The sequence below is a fragment of the Vitis riparia genome, chromosome 13, assembly GCF_004353265.1.
Source record: "Vitis riparia cultivar Riparia Gloire de Montpellier isolate 1030 chromosome 13, EGFV_Vit.rip_1.0, whole genome shotgun sequence".
In the NCBI taxonomy this organism is placed as follows: domain Eukaryota; kingdom Viridiplantae; phylum Streptophyta; class Magnoliopsida; order Vitales; family Vitaceae; genus Vitis; species Vitis riparia.
In genome coordinates this window covers 22,065,442-22,084,529 of record NC_048443.1, presented here as the reverse complement: position 1 = coordinate 22,084,529, position 19,088 = coordinate 22,065,442, and the positions used below count along the sequence as shown (strand labels likewise).

Sequence of the window (19,088 nt, the reverse complement as noted above, 5' to 3'; positions counted from 1 at the left end):
ATAAAAAAATTGTTTTTTTATTTTTTGTTTTGACAAATATATTTTCCAATTATTTTTTTTATTAAAAACAACTTCCAAACAAACATATCCGAAGTATCTTATTTTATGTGTTAAAAATAAAAACCCATTTTCTATTTTTAGTTGACAACTATATGTTGATATTATTATGTGAAGGCAATGATTTTCTTTGACGGTTTATTTTAGATGAATTCATTTCAAATATGACATAAAATGCATAATATAATTTAATATTCATTAGAGAAATGAAAGATTAATGATAAAATTCATTGAATTGTTTTCCATTAGGTATTTGCCAAACATCAACACATGTACAAAGTCAAACTTGTATCCAATTTTGATTGGACTTCCTAGGTTTCCTTAAAAAATTGATTAGTCGTTTATATAACTTATGAGACCTTTGACATAGTATATTTCGAAACAAACAAATACATCGATTTATGTTTTATTAGTATTGGATAAAAATAAAATTATATTCCAAATAAATGATTGTGGAATATCAAGGATATTTGTAATTTAAATTATATTATCTAATAAGATTATGTTTAATTTGTTAGGAAGTGTCCAAATTACTAATTAGTATGGATTCTTTTTTTGTAAAGAATATTTTACAAAATATTTATAGATTGATATATTATTATAATATTAGACTTCCTTATAGAATAATGAAGGTTGTTGGAAATATCTCTACAAATATTGTAGGTCATAAGGGGAAAAAGTCATAAGATGTAAATGAACTTGTAGAGACTATACGAGGTGGATAGAGATGTGAGGAAGAACAGGAGGTACTCTGTGGAGCGAGAGGGCTCGTAGTAGGGTATGGATACAAGGAATTGGGAAACATGTGATGTTTCGGGAACCCAATAGTTGTATTTGGTTTTATCCTTTATAATATTCTCTATTGTATAGTGGAATCATTCTCTTTCATCCGTGGACGTAGGCATAGTTGGCAGAACCACGTTAAAACCCCGTGTATCGTACGTGTGATTGTTTTATCTTTGTGTTCTTAAACTAATATTATTGGCATCCAAACTTTCGTTAGCATAACATGATTCTGAAATAAAAATAAAATGATAAGAAAAATGATTTTTTTTTCATGTTTGATTATACCATGAAAAATATCAAAGAAAATAAATTATAATTCAAAATTTATAAATTTTCAAATTGTTTAAGTTTTACATTAGTGCCGCCTTAAATAACTGAAATAGGTTTGAATTAGTAAATAAAAATAAAATTCTTTTATTTTAAATTTATTTTTTATTTTTCTTCTCTATTTTCCTTTCCTTATATTTTCCCTCAAATTTTTCAAAACCAAACATAGTCTAATGATTAATAGTCTTTCTTTCAAAGAAACTATATACCAAGAAACATCAAGAGAAAAATAATAATAATAACAAAGATACAGAGAAGTTCAAATCATTTGAAAAATGATTATTAGACTCTTTAGTTATGTGCTAGCGAAAACTTTAATACAAATAATGTTATATCAAGAATACAAAGATAAAATGATCAGTACAATAGTGTACAAAGTTTATTGTAGTTTGACCAACTATGTCTATATTCACGGATAAGAGAGAATTTTTTCACTATACCAAAAGAATATTATAGAGAAAAGAACCAAATACAACTATTGAGTTTCAAAATATCAATATTTCTTCACTTCTTGTATCTACACTTTAAACCACGAGTCCTCTTGCTTATCAAATATCTATTGTTCTTCCTCTTATCTATTTATCAATTCAATTGATTTAATTTTTATATTTTCTAATTGAATAAGTTAAATTTTAAAATTGTTTAATATTCATTAGAGAGATGAAAGATTAATGATAAAATTCATTGAATTGTATCCCATTAGGTATTTTCCAAACATCAAGATATGTACAAGTCAAACTTGTATCCAATTTTGATTAGACTTACTAAATTTCCTAAAAAATTGACAAGTCGTTTATATAATCTAAATAAATCGTATTATTTATAGACAGATATATTAGTGAATATTAAGAATTAAAAAAAATAGAGAATTATGTTAATTTTATTATTCATCAATTTAATTTAAAAATAAATTTTAAATTTCATGGAATTCAGGTGAGTTTTTTTTTTTAAAAAAAAAAAAATTGTTTAAATTCGAACATATAGGGAAAGGAAATTTTATTTAGGATATGATAAAATTTGAGAAACTAACTTCTTGAGATGTTGTGTAGCACGTGCAATGATGAAAAAAGGGAATTTTATTCAGGATTTGATCAAAGTTTAGAAACAAACTTCTTGTCATATTTGCAGCACGTGCAATAATGATAAAAGGGAAGTTGAATGAAAGACTACAACTCATATCTTATATAATCTGTTTTTAATTTTTTTTTTAAATATTTCAAATAGTTATAATTTAAATTTTATTTTTGATATTTTATTTTTATAAAAATCAATTTTAAAATAATTTGTTATAAAAATAAATTAATTTTAGCAACAAATTTAATTAATTTTTTTATTTTAATTAATTTTTAAAATAATTGAATATTGTTTTAAAAGCTAGTTTTTAAGAATGAATTTTGAATACTTATTCGAATAGATTATATATATATTTTTTAATCATGGACTCAATGAATAATAGAAGTGAAATCAAAGAGTCATATTTTAAAAATTATTATTATTGTGTTATTATAGATAAATTTATCGTTTACGGATAAGTTGGCATGAGATATTTACAATATTTTTCTCACGATAAATTGATAGCATATTTAAATATTCCTTTTAATGTATCACCGCCCGACCATCTTTCTTATCCATGAAGCAATCCCCACGTGATTATTGTGTTCCCATGTCCTTCGCACGTGCCTTTACCCAATATGCAACCTTTTTTTTAAATTCATTTCGTATAACAGCCAATAAAAAAATACCACGTCATAATTGCTTCCACGTGGACATTATGTATGCTCAACCAAGCATATTATATTCCAAAAATATGAGGAAAAAAAATTATAAAATTCTTCCCACATACTTTATTAAGAAGTTAAAAATATTTAGTAGTTATTATGACAAAAAGACAATACAAATGATGCATTTAATGATTAATTTAATATTTATAAATACTAGTAAATTGAAATCATGCAAAAGGATAAGACAATTAATTAATTTTTTTAATTTGAAAATTCTATTAATATAATGTAACTAATTTCTACTCTAAATTCAAATATTCAATGAACTAAATGCATGCTCCTAGTGGAATTTGTAATATTTTTTAATTGCATTATTTATTTATTCTTGATTTGTCACCAATTTTCATTCTTACTTACTTTAAGGCACCAGGAGAGCCGAGGGTCAAGGCATTAGGCGAGTCGGGGATTGAGGCACCATACGTGACAAGGGCCGAGGCACCATGGGAGCCGGGGGCCGAGGAGGTTTTTCCATATTATATTTAGATGTGTCTTTCTTTATATTTTATAAGTTTTTCAATTATGAAAAAAATTTAATTTGTGCAAATGAAGCTTTATTTTGCTTATCGTGCTTAATTATACCATATGTGCTTAACCATTCCCTAATAAACCCAACATTGATATGCCCTCCCCCAAGAAGTGGTATTAGAATTACGTTGCCTTTAAGTTTATTTTTGAGTTGGATGGAAATGAAAGGAAACTTTATCATCAATAGTTTACGATAAGAGATTTTCTCATCATTAAAGACTTACAAGATATTTTAGAAGGTGGAAGAATGAGTGTTATATGTACAAGAAAGCATGGGGAAGCATAATGGTGTTCTAAATCTTATAGGTGGATGATAATCTATTCATTAGTAATGATTCACGACTATTATCATCAATCGTGATCTGGTTGTCTACTTAAAGGGATGCAATATTATTAGGGTTAAGGTCTTTTTAAGTGTTATAAGAATAAAAAAATTATGCTATGTCAAGCAACCTAAATTGACAAAATTTTGTCCAAGTGCACAATGTAGGACTCCAAGAAGGGTTTATTATCTTTGGGGTCCTAATGGTCTCATATTAAGGTCATATTCGTTGATGGCAAGGATTAAAATATTGGTAAATATGGATATATCCGTACTTAGATTTTACCAGATATATTAGAAATATTAGAGAAATATTGATGAATATTTTGACAAAAATATATGAGACGAAAATTATTCAAAATTCACAAAAATGCTTGAAAAAACTATAAAAAAAATATGATAAAATAAGTAAGTAATGCTAATTTTTTTTTTATAAAAAGTTGATAAATATTATCTTTAATCGTATATATAATATTTATCAAATTTTTATAAAAAAATTAGCATAAATTCCTTTAATATATTTATATTCATTTATTTTAAAAATTAAAATACTTTGATTAAAACATATTTTATTACATTTTAAATAAAAAATTAAATTGATTTATATACAATATTTTATTTGAGATTTGATTTCTAAAAATTTATTATAAGTGACAATTAGGACTTCATTAATTTTTTTATATTGTAGCAATTTTTGAGTAAAATTATATTTTTAATATTTTGAAATAAAAACATTTAAAATTAAATAAAATTAAACAAATAAAAAAAAGAATGAAGTGATAGTAATTTTTTAAAATAACATTAATAAGATAAATATAAAAAGTAGTTAAAAATAAAATGATAATATAGATTTAAAATAAAAATAAATTAAAAATGAATAATTAAAAAATAAAAAAGGATAAATATTTTAAAAAAAAAACTTTCAAAAATATTTCCAATACTTCCCAGATATATATTGCCAATATATCTAATATATTCACCGACATATCTTATATATCGACTATATATCTTCAATATTTTGAGATATCATCAATATTTTGACAAGTTTCCTCCTACTCGCTTCACATTTAATTTTTTTGCGGATTTATCGATTCCTAACAAACCGATATTTTGGCGATTTTCTCGATATTTCCCGTTCGATAATTGGTACTCAATATCCTTTCAGGGCCGCCCGATATATTGACGAAATATAGTCTATAAAAACCGATTTTTCAATCCATGATTGATGGTACGTTTTATAAGAATTGTATGAACTCTTAGTTCACTTATTAATATAAAAACATTTTAATAAATATGTAAGGTTGCACGTAAGTTAGTAAATAGTCTTTCTAAATTTGACTAATTAAACAATTGGAGTCTAATTAAGAAGATTGCATGCATCTAACGAGATCTAGGGTTAAAAATCAAAGTAATCTTGTTTCCCTTCAAGTACGCTCCTGATGAGATTCTTCCTTTCTAAGAAAACTTTCATGCTTGGACTAATTTGTCGTGTTCGAATGAAATGGGGTTGTCACGAGATCTTATAGCAAGTGAGATATCTTTGAAATTCCTAGTACACCTGACAGTGTTGCAAAGCCGGTGCTACATGTACATGTGTCCCAATTCAAGCATGCACATGTGTCCCAATTCACAAATTTTCAATTTTTTGTCTGCCCACAATAATATCTCCCCGTTGAGTAGGGCCGCGTGGGGCAATCATCACAGCTCTTGCCTCCTAAAATCTGACCATTCGAGCCGTTAGGTTGGGCTATAAAAGGCCATCCAAAGAAGAAGAAGTCCCATCGATTTGATTCCTATCTTTCTATTTGTCTTGTCTCTAACTTAACCATTAGTGCTGGAATTCAACCCTCTTTTTATCCCCATGGGCAAAACTTATACTATGATTTGAAAGCGCACATAAAATGGATGATAGGTAGGATAGCAACGGATTGGGCTTGAGACTGACCGTCACCATTCCACCCCTATCTCATTTATTTAAAATAATTCTCGATCCCCGCCTCCTCTCAATTAACTTTTATTTTTAAATTATATTAAAATAAATATATTTTATAAATAATTAAAATATTATAATTTATTATAACTTATTTTATTATTATTATTATATTAAACATACAAATAAAAAATTAATTTAAATTAATTTTATACATAATCGAGTCATGACAGGACAAAATATATCCGAACCTACCTCGGGTTTCAAAAAAGTCCAAAATCCACCTAAACCAATTTATTTAAATTTCAAACTTGTCTCATTAAAGGTAACACGGGATATGTACTTGAAAATGTTCGTCTCATTATCTTTCATATTAATAAGTGAACACAAGATTTGGCAACAGAAATAGAGTAAAAATAAAATGAAAAATTTAACTAATAATTGTTTTTCCTTATTCTCCAACCTCATTTCACTTTTAGATGTGGAATGAAGCTAAAAAAATTGTAAGTCTTACATAATTTTTATTATATTTTATTTCTTAATTTTGATTTGAGGTTTCTTTCTATTCTTTTTCTCCTTAATTTACTTCTTATCCTCTAAAATTGCAATCACAAATAGATGCTGTTCCCTCAAATTTTTTGTTAGTATCAATCCCATAAAACTTCAATTGAAAAAATGAGAGAAAGAAAAAAAAAATAAAAAAAAAGAAAGAAAAAAGATAAAAGAAAAAATTTAGGACATATTTGATAACTATTTTTTAAAATAATTTTCTATTTTCCAAAATAAAATAATTAGAAAAATACATTTGTCAATTAGAAACTGTTCTAAATAAAAAACATGGTGTTTTTATATAACATCTTTTTATTATTTTTCTTGTTTTTTAGGTTTGCTTAAAAAATAATTATACAAATATGTAGAATGATTAAAAATAAAACATTTGATATAAATTTACTTTTAAAGCATATTTAAAAATAGGTTAAAAACATTTTTGGTTTTCAAATAGACTTTTATTTTACAAAATATTAAAAAATAAATTTCAAAAATTGTATTAAAAAACTATTTTTCAAAATTGTTTTTGAAATTAGTTACTGTGGGAGTCTTCCTTCCACGTGTCCTTCCCAAACTCAAGACCCTTTGATCGTCCAAGGTAAGCAAATGACCTGTCTGGACCAAGATAAGCTCCGTCTGGCGCAAAAGGTGAGAGATTTCCTTCTTCCTCAATGCTAGATGGAGTGGATAGACTAAGCCGACTGAGACTTCTAGACAGACAAACCAACCCAACCGAAGTTTTTAGGCATTGAACAGATGGTTAATCACACCCGATACCTAAGTGACAGACTAAACGACATTTACACCCAAAAATCAATGTCGATTAGTCATTACACGCAATTAGCGACATTGACAAATGTAAATGCATAGTCAACTACATGGTTCGAGATTTTTGCATGACAACCAACAAATGACATTAGTCAGCAACTCTTGCTTGGTATAATTGCCCAATCTGTGTTGAGATGAAAGCGTAACTGTCTTATTAAGGCTTGTAATCCGCCCTGATGACAATCATCATTGCAAGAAAGGCAGGAATGCATAATCAACGTTGTGACGATGGTGTCATTTGTTTTATAAAAACCCCTCGAGAAGTATGAAAAATGTACGTACATACATAGCCATTCAAAACAATTGGATTCATCCTTTCTAATTTTTTACTTAAGCTTTGGAGAGGCGTGTCCGGACCACCTGTCCGAACATTCTTCTGTGCAAGGAAGAAGTTTGTTTGGCTCTAGTAAAGCTAGACGGACCTATATCCAGTTGGCACAACACCAACATTGATGTCATTTGTGGGAACAATTAAGGATGTCAACACCCTCCAGAAACCAATCATTAGTTATGGGTGAGAAAGACTATTTTTCCTGGCGTGAAAGAATGGAGAAACGCCAACGAGAAAATGAGTGGTAGATGCAAACTCTGCTATGCCAAACGAAATGACTCAAAGAAAAGAATGAAGAGTTGTGGGCTCAAATGTCAACAACGGGCCCCTCTCAAAGTCGGCACACTCAGAGCCGACAAACAACCTTAAAACGGACTATTGAGGCATCTTTTCCCCGGAGCACGAAGTTCTCCTCTAACAACTACTCGAGACGATTCAAAGAGGAGTCTTCGCTAGCTCACCAAACATAACCGGACGAAGGCATCAACTCTACCCAGACATCAAGGAAAATGAGACACGGTAGAAGGTCACATTTGTCTAATGCAATGTGAGCTCAACCAGGACCCGAAGCACCAAGCGTGAATGGGTAACCACACATGTCAAAGAACCTGAGGGCACGTCTGGAATAGCCAGCCACAGAAACTACATTCGGATGACTTTCTCAACCACCAAAGCAGCAATAGGCAGAAACACCAATGACGCGAGTCCCGCCCAACTCTATCAGCCAACGACTGGATGACATGTTCTCCACATTGTTCAACCCCCATATCATTAACTACGAATCACTCAGAGGGTTCATAGTGCCCAAGTTCACAATATACAATGGAACGAGCGACCCATTTGACCACATCATGCACTTCAGGAATCTCATGACCTTTGATATAGGGAATGATGCACTGATGTGCAAGGTCTTTCCAGTCAGCCTACACGACCAAGTTATGTCTTGGTTCCATCACCTCCTGCAGAATTCCATAAACACTTTTCGAAATGTCTCAAAAGCCTTTGTAGTCCACTACCTATGTTCCACTAGCCAAAAGCAGAACATAAGCACCTTATAGAACATCAAGTTGCAGGAGAATGAGTCGCTAAGGGACTTCATGAAGCGGTTCGGGCAAGCAGTGCTCTAAGTTGAATCTTGTAGTAGAGACGCCATCTTGCAGATCTTCTAACGGAGCATCTACTCGGGCACACCATTTTTTGAGTCTCTCACAAAGAAGCCACCTGTAATGATGGATGACCTGTTCAGCGAGTGGACAAGTATTCTATATTCAAAGACGATGTCCGAACAACTTCTCAATAGGTCTTGGTCACTAATTATCTGACCAAGAATGATAAAGTGGGGAGTTATAAGCCCTCAAACCAATTGAGGCATGCTAACAAGAGGTGAAACAGTCGGCAACAACAACAAATGATACTCACTCCCCTCAGCATCTCCTATGAGAGACTCCTCCCACAAATTTGTGACCTGTCAGACTTCAAATGGTCGAAGTCAATCAAGACAGATCCGGATAGACGAGATTGGAACAGAAAGTGTTCCTATCATAAGGATCACGACCACACCATCGAATAATGCAAGAATCTGCATTACTTGATAGAGAAACTTATCAAGGTCGGACACTTAAAATAGTATGTTCGCACAACCATTGAGCAAAGAGAGACGGAACAAGAGTCAACCGTCCAAGCCCTTGCATCTCCAATAGTTCCTAGAGTTGTCATTAACTACATATATGGAGGTCTAATAGACGATAAGCACAACTCTAAGCGGAAAAGGCGAAGGTTGTTCCATATAGCCTTTGTAAGAACACATATTAACACCGTTCAACGCACCTTCATAGAAGGAAGCGTGTGTCCAGTCGACAACACAATTACCTTCCCTCCAGCAGATGTCAATTAGGTATTGCAATCGCACGAAGATGCTCTGATCCTAACACTTGGAGTAGGCGGATTTGACGTGAGGAGAATCCTAATTGACCCGGGTAGTTTAGCTAACCTCTTACAAATGTCGATCTACAAGCAAATGGGTTACTTGCCATCCACCCTAAAGAACCCAGGACGTCTGTTGTCCGGATTCAATGGAGCTACAACAACCTCCCTAGGTGATGTTGTGTTGCTTGTCCAAGCCGACCCGATCACATTAAACGTGCGATTCTCGGTGGTCGATGATTTGTCTCCATGCAATGCCATTATAAGACATGCATGGCTTCATAGAATGAAAACCATTCCTTCTACGTACCATCAAATGGTAAGTTACCTCATGGGAATGAAAGTCATTCCCATTCAATCAGGACACCAACTAGATGGTTCGGTTTGAGGCGCCCGACTCTAATATTTTTTTCGTCCACCCTACTAAGGCCTTCCACTGGTAGAAATAACTTCTCCTCTTTCCATAAAACTAAGTAGATCTAGGCCGTGTGGAAACCTATATGAATCAACGTAGTTATCAGAACCAATCACTCAACCCATTTGTTGTTCAACATTGCCTCAACAATATATGAATAAACCTAGACGATCTATAGTCCAAGCCTACACAGATTTGGCTACGAAAACTTACAAAACAAGCTCTTTTGCTGACGATAGAGAAAAAATTGTGCACATCGCACCATTGTGACGACAACAAAAAGAATGGGTTGATGACATAAATACAATGATGACACAGGAGCAAGTGGGAAGACTGAAAAGACCCAATTCTAGACATTAACACGTTCATCTCTTTCCTAAACAAACAAAAAGAATGAACAACGAAATCGAGAAACCCTAAATCTAGACAATGATATGTCCATTTTCTCTCTAAACAAGCAAGACCAACACAATCCAAGGAACAATAACAAACACAACAAAGAAATGAGTAGGCAATAGAAAGCTTACCAAAGTTAAGACTAAAACGCTCTCTAGCGTAAAAGAAATCCTCTGATAGCAAACCAATTGTCGGCGATGATGATGACAAAGGAGAGTAACTGGTGGAAAACGTAGTGACAACGAAAAAACAATGGAGGAAAAAGAACTCTAAACAAGAGAAAGCCAAAAGGTGACCTAAATGTGTGGAACCTTGCTATTTATAGGGATTAAAAACCTAGGTAGCCCAAGAGACACGCCGCATGGCAGCACTTACCAAAGCTAATGAAGGGACACGACGTCTGATAACCTACTTCAATCAATTTGACCCATCATTAAAGTTCCAAGAGACACGCATTCCTTGACGCCCAAAAACTTGAAAAAACAGATAATTTGTTATACCTCAGCCTGTCAACTACTTTACTGGATAGAGACAGACAGATTAGGGGGCATTGTGGGAGGCTTTCCTCCACGTGTCTTTCCCAAACTCAAGACCCTTTGGTTGTCCAAGGTAAGTAGATAATCCTTTTGGGATCAATCCGTTTGGACCAAGATAAGGTCTGTCTGGTGTAAGAGGTGAAATTTTATTCTTCCTCAATGTCAGATGAAGTGGACAGACCAAGCCGAGTGGGACTTCCAGACAGACAAACCAACTAAACCAAAGTTTCCAGGCATTGAATGCATGATTAATCACACCCGATGCTTGAGCGACAAACTAGACAACATTTACACCCAAAAATTAGTGTCAATTAGTTGTTACATGCAATTAGCAACATTGACAAATGTAAATGCACAGTGAACTACATGGTCTAAGATTTTTGCACGACAACCAATAAATGACACTAGTCAATAGCTCTTGTTTGGTATGATTACCCAATTCGCGTTAAGGTGAAGGCGTTGACCGTCTTATTAAGACTTGTAATTCGCCCTAATGAAAATAATCATTGTAAGAAAGGTATGAATGCACAATCAACGTTGTGACGATGGTGTCTATAAAAACCCATCGAGAAGTATGAAAAAGGTATGTGTGTACATAGCCATCCAAAATAGTTGGATTCATCCTTGCTAATTTCTGACTTAAGCTTTGGATAGGCGTGTCCTTTTGTGCAAGAAAGAAGTTTGTTTGGTTCCAATGAAGCTAGACAGATCTGTATCCAATTGGCACAACACCAGCGATTATCAAACAGATCCTTGGGTTTTATTTTACAATTGTTTCTAAAAATCATTTCAAAAAATAATATTTGAGAATAATTTTAAAATTGTACTTTGATATTTTGTAAAACAAAAACTGGTTTAAAAACATAAAATATTTTTAATTTGTTTTTAAATATATTTTTAAAATAATTTTTATATTTAATGTTTTATTTTTAAACATTCTTCATATTTATATAATTAATTTTTAAAATAATCCTTAAAAAATAAAAACAACTAAATGTTATCTAAAAAAAATCATATTTTATACTAATAACAAAAAAAATATATAAAAATATTTTCCCATTTTAAAAATAAAAACACGAAAATGTTTTCCGATTACCAGACATTTTTCTGGAATACTCCACAGGGTGGCGCCGCGCGTGATCGCCCATGCGGTCTATGCGCTCTATTCGAGTGAGGTCTCGGGTCTCAAAGAGTTTCACCTCCGGCCTTATCTGCTACTCCCTGTCGGTACGGCGGGAGAGAAGATGGAGACGAGTCTGAGCCAGTGGTGGGCCTCGATGGAGGTCTCTCCGTTTGTGCCCGGATGTGTGGAATAGAGACGAGGTGGAACTGTGATACCGCAATCATTCTCTCCATTTCTCTCCCGAATCCGTTTCTATGATTCCTCGTCTGGGCATTAGCCGCGTGTCAGCTGAGGCCTAAGGGTAGGGACAAGATGTGGTTGGATTTGACGTTTCACTTGCATGACAATTGATATGTGATTTTTTGCTACGATATTTGAAATTTACCCTTTTTTTGCCCAAGATATTAAAAAAATCACCAGATATTTGAAAAGTCTTATATTTTTAGTTATGAAAAATAATAAAATATAACTAAAAAAATACTTGAAATAAAGAGTTCAACGGGCATGATGACTTAAAGTGAGTTTTTCTCATAAAAAAAATATTAAAAGTTATTTTTTATTTTTTAAAAAAATATTTTTAAAATTTTATAAAAATAATTAATCACTCTCAATCATATAAATATTATCTGTTCTAAATAAAAAACGTTCCAATCGGATAAATATTATCTGACCAAGAGGCTTTCACGATTTTAAATAACGTTAGAAACTCTCTTTTATTCCATATAAAATATTACAATCACCCCTCATGTATATCCTTATTCTATCCCGATAGATTGTGAGGTCAAATGTTCCTAAAAATTCTTATTTGTATTGGACCATTTGTACCTATATGCACAAGGGTCCAAATAAAATTTTTTCAAAACTTCTCACGGGATTAAACAAAGCACTATATCGGAATAGAGTTCGACTTTGATACTATTTGTGAAGACCTGCTCCTAATCATATAAATATTATCCTAATTTAGACCCAAGAGACCTTCACCACTTTAAAAGATATTTATATGATAGATCTTCGTAACTTTAAAAAATATCTACATGATTAGAAGAAACTTATACTTATATAGTGTTAAAAACCGATGCAAATGAATATAAAGACCTCTGTTTATTGCATTTTATCTTAGAGTATCTTATTACAAATTTGGCATTATTATTTCTGATTCCATCTTAAGATAGATACGATGAGGCAAATTTGGTTTTCGTGGATCCATGAGTTGGCATTGATTTCTTTGATTTGAACACATCCTCCGCTGGGTTGCTCTATTTTATTTGAACACTCCATCCTTCGATTCCCATGCTTTATTTCCTTTTCTGCACAGCTTCTCCTCTTTTTCCTAATCTTTACAACTTTGTGCGGGTTGAAAGGTGTCTATCGACGCATCCGATTCGCGTCCAATGGAATACTTGGTTCATATTGAAAACTATCCATCCACGTCCCAACCATTCAGATTCTCACGGGTTTCCACTGATTATTAAATAAAAAAATAAGTTAAAATAGAATTTCCTAATACATGAAATATTAGTTCAAAACCAAAAAATATAAACTATATTATAAAATTAAAATTAAAAACTAAATACTTTTTTAATTATAAAATATATTATAAGATATCAAAATTTAAGACTGTTTGATAACCGTTTTCGAAAATAATTCTAAAAAATTAAAAAACCGTTATTTAAAAACATTCTATTTTCAATATAAAACCATTATAAAAAACTATTATCAAATCATTAAATTTCCATATTAAAGTAAAGTTTAGACTTTACTTTATTTGTAATATGGGGAAAGAACTCTTTTGGTATTGGAAGATCAATACCAAATTGCTTAGGGACAAAACTAGAATGTCGCCTTTTTATGAAAGCAAAAGCGTGTGGTCCAAACAAGCCATTTTCACTTTTAAGGGTAGCTGGATCAGTAACGGAAGGCAAGTAGACTGTTCAAGGTTGACCTCCTTGAGATATTTACTCAGAAAGGGAAAGAGACTTCCAACAACCCTTCTCTCTGGATTGTGATACCTTGACAGATGATTTCAACAACTCAATACTGGTTATGATATTCCAAGCAGGGGCCCTGAAACTTGGTCTGATTCTCATCTTTAAGTCTCAAACTCAATTGGGGTTGGAGCTGAATCATTTGTTTCTTAATTCAGGTTGAGCTCGAATTAACAATCGACCGTGACAGTCATAAGTCGAAGATATAATACGTATATGCAATTTGTGGAAAGAAGAAAGCAAGAACCATTGGAGATGATGACAGTAAATACTAAATACAACATGAAATGGATGGGGTGGGGGGGAAGGGGATTAAACAGCCCACTATTTCACAGACGCAACTCATGATTTACATGTGATATGATATCTACACATTAGCTGAGAGCTACACTAAACCCGCTAACCACAGTAAGCTGTACAGTGATAGAAGGAAGCGAGCACTAACATGATAATCTAGTATTGGATTCTACTCCCAACCCATCAACTTCTTTCTCACACCCTCCTCAATCTTGTTTCTTGACACACAAAAACCATCCCCTTCATCCAGTAGGATTCTGTATACTTCCCACTCCCGATCCTGGATCATGTGTCTCGCTATCTCCACCTGAGGAAATGAAAAAGGTCCAGTTAGATTGGGTAGGATAGCATAATATTTCATGTAAGACGATTAATGAATTAGATCAGAGTTGGTACCGAAAATATTTGGATGTTGAGAAGCTTTAGAGCAAGAGTGATGTCGTAAAAAACAAGCGGCCTGCCCCTGCCAGACAGTTCAACAGGGTTTGCTACCAGCAGCTCAGTATCAGGCCCCCTGCTCCGCACAGCCACTCTAAGAGGACGGAAGAGCTCCATTCTCAACCGAGAGGATAGAGCATTTCGCTTATTTGGATCGACTATCTTCTTCCCATCCACTTGCATCACAAGCAAGTCTGCTTCACACATACCCTTTGCATTTGCAGAGAATCGCCCATAAGAAGTCTGACCAACCACATATTTTGAACATGAAAATTATCAGAAACAAATTGGAAAATCACCGAGAGAAAAAAAGGGGCAGTACATAGGGAACTTTTACAGTAAGCAAAACCCGCACAATCTTCAAAAACCGATCACACAGCATAATGCACTGCCTATTCCTCGAAAAGATGATCGCTTATGCAAATAATTGGTATAATTGATAAAAAAAATTAATGAACAAGTTCTATCTAGTTTAAAGTCTATATACCTGGATGTTATAATCCTTCAGGGTTCTCATGATATCATAAATGAGACCTTTGTGATCCTGACAGATGATTTGAATGAGTGTGTGAGAGGGACTGAGGGAATTGTCCATTGTAACAGATAAACTGTTGGAGGCAGCAGATCCATTCGAGCGTTCATTAGGCAACTCTAAACTGAAGATTTCTTCAGTGATCGCAGGAGGAAGAAATGAAGAGCCCTGTGAACATGCAGTAACCTCTGGGCCAGACAATTCAATCTCAACACTCATCATGGCATCCCCTAACACAGCTTTCAGACGATGGATTGTATCTTCCTGTCTCTTCTTAGTATGAAGTTCATTTCTATAATCAAGTGCAAAACAGAATCTGAATTAAATATCAGAAGCAAAATCCAATAACTGTTGATTTTATACATGGTTATCTCAAAATCTGAGTGTAAGAAATCAAACATCTAACCTTTTAAGAAAAAAAAAAATCAAAGCAATTATTGTCATATTAAAGATTGTGATGAAATTTGGACAAAGTTTGACCTTTCTCAACAAATGTCTGGAATCCCGGTGACACTTAACTATGTTTGGTTTCTAGAAAGTTCTAAGAAAAGGAAAAATAAATAACAATAAGCAAAATAATTTTATCATGTTTGGTTTACCATGGAAAATACGAAAGAAGATTAAATATAAGTAAAATTAGATAGAAACTTATGTATTTTCAAATTATTTAATCATTATATAGAAGAAAAAGAAGTTAAATGAGCTTGAAGAAGCATACAAAAATAATTTATCAAGTTTAAATTTATTTTTCATTTTCCTCACCTTTTATTTCCTTCTATTTTTTTCTCTCCATTTTCTTTCTCTTGTATTTTCACTCGAATTTTCTAAGAAACAAACATAGGATAAGTTAAAAGCTTATGGATATCAAGAGATACGAGTAAAATTTAATCTAGAATTGATATTGGTGTCACAAGTGTAATTTAGGGTGTGCTAGGAAGCAAGTGCATCCAATAATGATCCCCAGTTGTCTATAAATCCTTGCACCAACATAATCAAAAGCAGTCCCCCAGTGCATGCGGGCTGCCACTACATACTTGGACTGCAGTTGAAAACTCCCCACCAATCATAAAATTGGCAATCGGATTATTAAATGTTTTGCCTCAGTTTATTGACTATTCTAACAACCCATTATGGAAATAATCGGATTATTTCCTTCTATTTTTTTCTCTCCATTTTCTTTCCCTTGTATTTTCACTCGAATTTTCTAAGAAACAAACATAGGATAAGTTAAAAGCTTATGGATATCAAGAGATACGAGTAAAATTTAATCTAGAATTGATATTGGTGTCACAAGTGTAATTTAGGGTGTGCTAGGAAGCAAGTGCATCCAATAATGATCCCCAGTTGTCTATAAATCCTTGCACCAACATAATCAAAAGCAGTCCCCCAGTGCATGCGGGCTGCCACTACATACTTGGACTGCAGTTGAAAACTCCCCACCAATCATAAAATTGGCAATCAGATTATTAAATGTTTTGCCTCAGTTTATTGACTATTCTAACAACCCATTATGGAAATGGGATCTCCCACTTTGGATTTGCCTTATGCCCTTGCCCCAAGCGTCAATGGTCAAATTATTTAACTCCTCAACTTGCCTTTCTCTACTGTCTCCAATTACCTGAACCAGTCCCAATCATTTGGTCATATAAGCTTTGTACTCTAGAGATGAGATGCATCAAGATTTTTTTGTTATAGGCATGAGGTGATCCACAATGTTACTATATTTTACCATTGCCTCACCCATTGCCATCACAAAGCACATGTCATGCACCAGTAGCGATCATTAGCATTAATTTCACCAATACTTTGCTTGGTTGCCATGACAACAAGAAAAGAAAGGCCAACTTGGAATCCCATAACTTGTCACTCTGCACAAAGTTAGGTAACTAGGTTCCAAAGTCTCTTTTCATTGCCCATAAATCAAACACACAAATAGGAAAGAGAAAAGGGAAAAGAGAAGCAGAAACGTAGCACTACAGTTACATGTCAAGAACGACAAACCTGGTGTCTGTGACGAAAAAGAGGTCCATCACTCTCCCATCTGGGGCAGTTGATACCTTCACTCTCTTTATTGTAAGCTCCAGCTCACAAAGAACCTCGGTTACATCTACCGGAGGGGGAAAAAAGAAGTTCAAATCAAATATGTAACTCTAATTTTCATAATCATCAACATCAGAACCGAGTGTACTAGGAAATTGAGATGACGAAAAATTTACCAGAAATAAAAAATATTATCCTGATAATAGTAATACTAATAATAGTACATGCATCACAACTTCATCCCTGCAGGCATGTCCATGCCCTTTCTCCTTGTCCATAACCTTTCACTTTCAACTCAAAAGAAAACAGACATCATCCCAACTCCTTTAGCGAGGGGACCATGTCCATTTTTATAGTCAATTGGATTCCAAGATAAGTATGCAAAAGATTAAGCATGTTCCGATGTATTTGAAAATTAGCAATGAGAAAGACTCAAACCTAATTATTTAAAAACACTCAAACCTAATTATTTTGGCGAGAATTACCGGAAAAGAAAAAATTACCATGTAATAGACCTTTCCGGTCATAAAAACACCAGAACTTCAAGAGGAACACATCCGGTGGCTTTGGTTGCTGCTGAAATTCTGGTTTGTAATAGCTAATCCCTGAGGCAGAGGAACACGAAGGACAGACCTCCATCAGTCTCTTGTGCAACAAATTCCACCTTGTGTTTGGTTTTCCAACCACCCAGAATAATATGTAGCACCATTTTCCATCAGTTGAAACATCTTTAGCACACAAAAAGGGAAGAAATATCAGTCAGATATTTAAAAAAATGATAATAATTGTAGAGAAATCGCAAGCCAAATGTTGTGTTGGGAATCTAATTCCCAAAACAAAAGTGTATGATATTTGAACGAAATGAGAAATCAGACTGCATAGATCGGTTCACACAAAGAATAAAAAAATAAAAACTAAAAAATGTGGAAAATCAAAGAAATCGGGATTGATAGCCCAGACCTTGTTTTGATAAGGATCCCTTGCCCCACAAAATGAACTATAGGAAATTGAAGGAAAAAAAATATATAGCAACAGCAATCTCTTACTTCGTCAGAAATCTAATATTTCCCCCCAAAAAAAGTTATAGAAAATATAGCTCATCCCTGCAACGATTCTCAAAACCCACAACAGGAATGCCAAAAAACCGAACAAAGATGCAAGATTCAGAACGATCCATGTCCGGTTTTTCTAGGAATCTAATATCCTACCCAAAAAATTCAGAAAAAAAAAAATAAAAAAAAAAATCGATCCATGATGTTTTCCCCCCTCTCTCTTCTCCATTTTCCTGCAACAAAACTTGAAAAAGTAAAATAAAAGTACCGAATGAAAGAAACTGACCTCCTCTGGTAATGCTTAACCCAAACTGCAATATAATCCTGCACAAATCGCACCCCAGCCCAGTCTTGTCCGGGCAATTGACAGTAATCTCGGCGGGGTCACCTGGCTTCTCAGCTTGCCGGATGAGCACCACATCCTCATAGTCATATAGAATGCCCATTTGATCTCACTCCCTCCGTCACTCTCCGCCCACTCTTGTTTTTGCTCTGTTCTTGTTGGCTTCAATGACTCAGAAAGTGATGATGATAAAGCACGCAATCCAGATGGGTATTTTTTTGTTTGGTGCTTGTTCAATTCAGCACAGACACTCGGAGAGATTCCGTTGAAGCAATATCAGATACCAACTACGACAATAGATCATGGGCTCCTCCTCCTCCTCTGCTTTCTCACTCGTTTTCTCCACTTTATCTTTCTCTTTTCTTTTCTTTTCTTTTCCTCTCCCGGAATTTCAATTTCTCGTCCTTTTCAAAATATAGGAAATTTGAAAAAATCGTGGTAATCCAGTGTGTCCAAGTCCAACTTGGTTTCACAGCTGCGCCCAACGTTAATGGCCTACCCGTTGAAAAGTCAAAGTTTTAGCTTTTGACCCGTCTAACCTGTATGATCAACGGTTAGAAACTTAGAAAGCA

General features: G+C 33.4%; 1 protein-coding gene across 1 annotated transcript; it reads right to left on the bottom strand.

Annotated features, from left to right (window-relative positions):
• Positions 1–14,036: 14,036 nt before the first annotated feature.
• Positions 14,037–18,847, bottom strand: LOC117929288 (ACT domain-containing protein ACR10-like). Its single transcript, XM_034849561.1, has 6 exons — positions 18,460–18,847; positions 17,625–17,849; positions 17,083–17,188; positions 15,037–15,373; positions 14,508–14,792; positions 14,037–14,418 (listed from the first exon to the last, which is right to left on the bottom strand). Exons 1-6 carry the CDS (start codon positions 18,617–18,619, stop codon positions 14,281–14,283), a joined length of 1,251 nt encoding a protein of 416 aa, XP_034705452.1. The 5' UTR covers positions 18,620–18,847; the 3' UTR covers positions 14,037–14,280.
• Positions 18,848–19,088: the final 241 nt, after the last annotated feature.

Excerpts from the sequence above, each read along its gene's own strand:
- LOC117929288 (XM_034849561.1), bottom strand. The coding sequence starts at position 18,619 with ATGGGCATTCTATATGACTATGAGGATGTGGTGCTCATCCGGCAAGCT. Across the intron at positions 17,850-18,459 it reads GTTAAGCATTACCAGAGGAG|ATGTTTCAACTGATGGAAAA; the intron begins GTCAGTTTCTTT and ends TGTGTGCTAAAG. Across the intron at positions 15,374-17,082 it reads TTTTTCGTCACAGACACCAG|AAATGAACTTCATACTAAGA; the intron begins GTTTGTCGTTCT and ends ACTTGATTATAG.